Source organism: Colobus angolensis, unplaced genomic scaffold (genome assembly GCF_000951035.1).
Source record: "Colobus angolensis palliatus isolate OR3802 unplaced genomic scaffold, Cang.pa_1.0 Scaffold59, whole genome shotgun sequence".
In the NCBI taxonomy this organism is placed as follows: domain Eukaryota; kingdom Metazoa; phylum Chordata; class Mammalia; order Primates; family Cercopithecidae; genus Colobus; species Colobus angolensis.
Window position 1 is genome coordinate 10,007,614 of NW_012119487.1, and position 3,336 is coordinate 10,010,949.

Genomic DNA, 3,336 nt, shown 5'->3' on the forward strand with positions numbered 1-3,336 from the left:
CCGCTTCTCGCCCGGCTTCGGCCGGGGCTTCTGCCGTATGAGCGGCCGTCACCCGCACTGCCATCGCGCCCTCCATGTCGCAACGCGCCGCAGGAAGATGGCGGATTTACGACCATGTCGTCATAACAACGGGCCGCGCCGAGGCCGGCGTGAGGGAACGGAGAGAGGAGGGCGGGGCGGAACCGGAGCGGATTGACAGACATGCTGGGAGCGGGGCCGGGATAGCGGTGTGGCCTTAAAGGGCAGAGGCGGGGCCGGGCCCGCTGAGAGCGAAGATGGGGCGGGACTGTGAGGAGGGCGTGGTTACGGTGGAGCAGATTGACAGGCAGGGGGCGGGGCGGCAGAAGAACCTTTGTTCGAGGCTGCGCTGGGATTTGAGAGCCAGAGAACGCGAGGGGCGAGCGGACTGACGGGTGCGAGGCAGCCGCGCCCCAGAGCTTCCGGACCTAAGGACAGGTCGCCCCGCCCGCGGCTGCTGCTAGGAAGCCGCCACAGCTCCAACCAGGGGTGCAGTGCTCGCTGCCCACTGACCGCCTTGAGTGTTAGAGACTCCCAGGATGATTACCCAGGTCACGGGAGAAGAACACCGGTCGGGGATGGCTCATGGGTAGCTTTGCGAAGCTGTTTTATTCTTTTATATACTTTTTAAATTGTTTAAACTTTATTTATATTATATGTTTTAAATACAGACGGGGTCTCGCTGTGTTGACTAGGCTGGTCTCAAACTCCCAGCCTCAAACCATTTTCCCATTTCGGCCTCCCAAAGTGCTAGTATGACAGGCATGAGCCGCGACTCCTGGCCACACTGAATTTTTGGTTTTGGGGATGAGGGTTGTTTTTGGTTTTTGTTTGTTTGGGGTGTTTGTTTGTTTGTTTTTGAGACAGAGTCTCACTCTGTCGCCAGGCTGGAGTGCAATGGCGCGATCTCACTGCAACCTCTGCCTCCTGGGTTTAAGTGATTCTCCTGCCTCAGCCTCCCGAGTAGCTGGGACTACAGGCGCGCACCACTACGCCCAGGTAATTTTTGTATTTTAGTAGAGACAGGGTTTCGCCATGTTGACCGGGATGATCTGGAGCTGTTGACCTCATGATCCGCCCGCCTCGGCCTCCCAAAATGCTGAGATTATAGGTGTGAGCCACTGCGCCCGGCCTGTTTTTGTTTTTTGAGATGGAGTCTTGCTGTGTCAGGCAGGCTAGAGTGCAGTGGCGTGATCTTGGCTCACTGCAACCTCCGCCTCCTGGGTTCAACCGAGTCTCCTGCCTCAGCCTCCCGAGTACCTGGAACTACAGGCACCTGCCACTACACCTGGCTAATTTTTTGTATTTTTAGGAGAGACAGAGTTTCACCATGTTGGCCAGGCTAGTCTTGAACTCCTCACCTCAGATGATCCATCCATCTTGGCCTCCCAAAGTGCTGGGATTACAGGCGTGAGCCACCAAGCCTGGCCAGATTTTGTTTTTTTTGAGACAGCACCTTGCTCTTTCGCCCAGGCTGGAGTGCAGTGCCGTGATCTCAGCTCACTGCAGCTTCCACCTCAGCCACCCAAGTAGGTGGGACTATAGGTACCGGCCACTAGCTAATTTTTGTATATTTTGTAGAGATGGGTTTTTGCCATGTTGCCTAGGCAGGTCTAGAACTCCTGAGCTCAGGTGACCCGCCCGCCTCAGCCCTCTTACATACTTTTTAAAAATTGTGGATCAGGCGCAGTGGCTCACTCCTGTGATCCCAGCACTTTGGGAGGCTGAGGTGGGTGGATCACCTGAAGTCAGGAGTTCAAGACCAGCCAGGCCAACATGGCAAAATTACGCCTCTACTAAAAATACAAAAATTATCTGGGTGTGGTGACGCACGCGTGTAATCCCAGCTACTCAGAAGGCTGAAGCAGGAGAATTGTTTGAACCCAGGAGGCAGAGGTTTCAGTGAGCTGAGATCATGCCACTGTACTCTGGCCTGGGCAACAGAACAAGATTACGTCTCAAAAAAAAAAAAAAAAATTGTGGTAAATACACATAAAATTTACTATTAGCGACAATCACAGTGTTGTGCAACCATCACAGCTATGTGGATCCAGAACCTTTTCGGCACCCTGAAAGGGAACCTATACCTTTTAAGCAGTGACTCTCCATCCGCCCCTCCCTGCCAGCCCTGGGTAGACACCTGTCTGCCATCTGCCTCCACGACCAGTTGACCTGTTGTGAACATATGTGACTACAATATGTGACTTTTTTTGTTTGTTTTTTGAGAAGGAGTCTCGCTCTGTTGCCCAGGCTGGAGTGCAGTGGTGCGATCTCAGCTCACTGTAAGCTCCGCCTCCCAGGTTCATGCCATTTTCCTGCCTCAGCCTCCCAAGTAGCTGGGACTACAGGTGCCCGCCACCACGCCTGGCTAATTTTTTTGCATTTTTAGTTGAGATGGGGTTTCACCGTGTTAGCCAGGATAGTCTCGATCTCCTGACCTCGTGATCCACCCACCTCGGCCTCCCAAAGTGCTGGGATTGCAGGTGTGAGCCACCGCGCCTGGTGCTGTTTGTTTGTTTTGAGGCAGGGTTTCACTCTGCCACCCAGGCTGGAGTGCATTGGTGTGATCCTAGCTCACTGCAGCCTCCACCTCCAGGCTCAGGTAATGTCATCAGCAGTGAGGTTGGGGTAACAATGGGCCCGCTTTCTGCGAGCAGGTTGCAGAGGTTTTGAGCAGAGGGATCACTGCAAGGTTTTGAGCAGAGGGAATGATGGTGGGTGTTTCAGAAACATCCCTCTAACTGCTGTGCAGAAAAAGGGACTTTAGGCTGGGCACAGTGGCTCACACCTGTAATCCTAAGACTTTGGGAGGCCAAGACAGGCAGATCACCTGAAGTCAGGAGTTCAAGACGAGTCTGACCAACATGGTGAAAACCCGTCTATAAAAATACAAAAATTAGCCGGGCATGGTGGCGGGTGCCTGTAGTCCCAGCTACTTGGGAGGGTGAGACATGAGAATTGCTTGAACCCAGAAAGCGGAGGTTGCAGTGAGCTGAGATCTCGCCACTGCACTCCAGCCTGGGCAACAAGGCAAGACTCTGTCTCAAGAAAAAAAAAAAGAAAAGAAAGGAAAAGGTATTTTAGGGCCCAAGCAGAAGCAGGAGGGGGCTCAGAAAGCCACTGAGAGCCAGGATGGGTGGTCTCTGAGTAGGGCAAACAGAAGGAAGAGCAGGTTGGAGCTTTTGGAGCTTGAGGGTTCTGGGGAGCTGCTGGGGAGGAGGACCAGGAGACAGGTGGGTGAGGTGAAGCCAGGGAGGAGGTGAGCACAGAGCCCCAAAACACCTCCATTCATGGTGTGCTGAGGAGTAACTGAGAAGC

The 3,336-nt window shown here is 53.7% G+C and overlaps 1 protein-coding gene across 1 annotated transcript in view; it reads right to left on the reverse strand.

Annotated features, from left to right (window-relative positions):
- Positions 1 to 196, reverse strand: part of E4F1 (E4F transcription factor 1) — a 16,155-nt gene extending 15,959 nt beyond the window's left edge. The window contains exon 1 of the mRNA XM_011962464.1: positions 2 to 196. Coding sequence (XP_011817854.1) covers positions 2 to 76 — 75 coding nt within the window. The 5' untranslated portion in view covers positions 77 to 196. The remainder of the gene's footprint in view (position 1) is intronic.
- Positions 197 to 3,336: the final 3,140 nt, after the last annotated feature.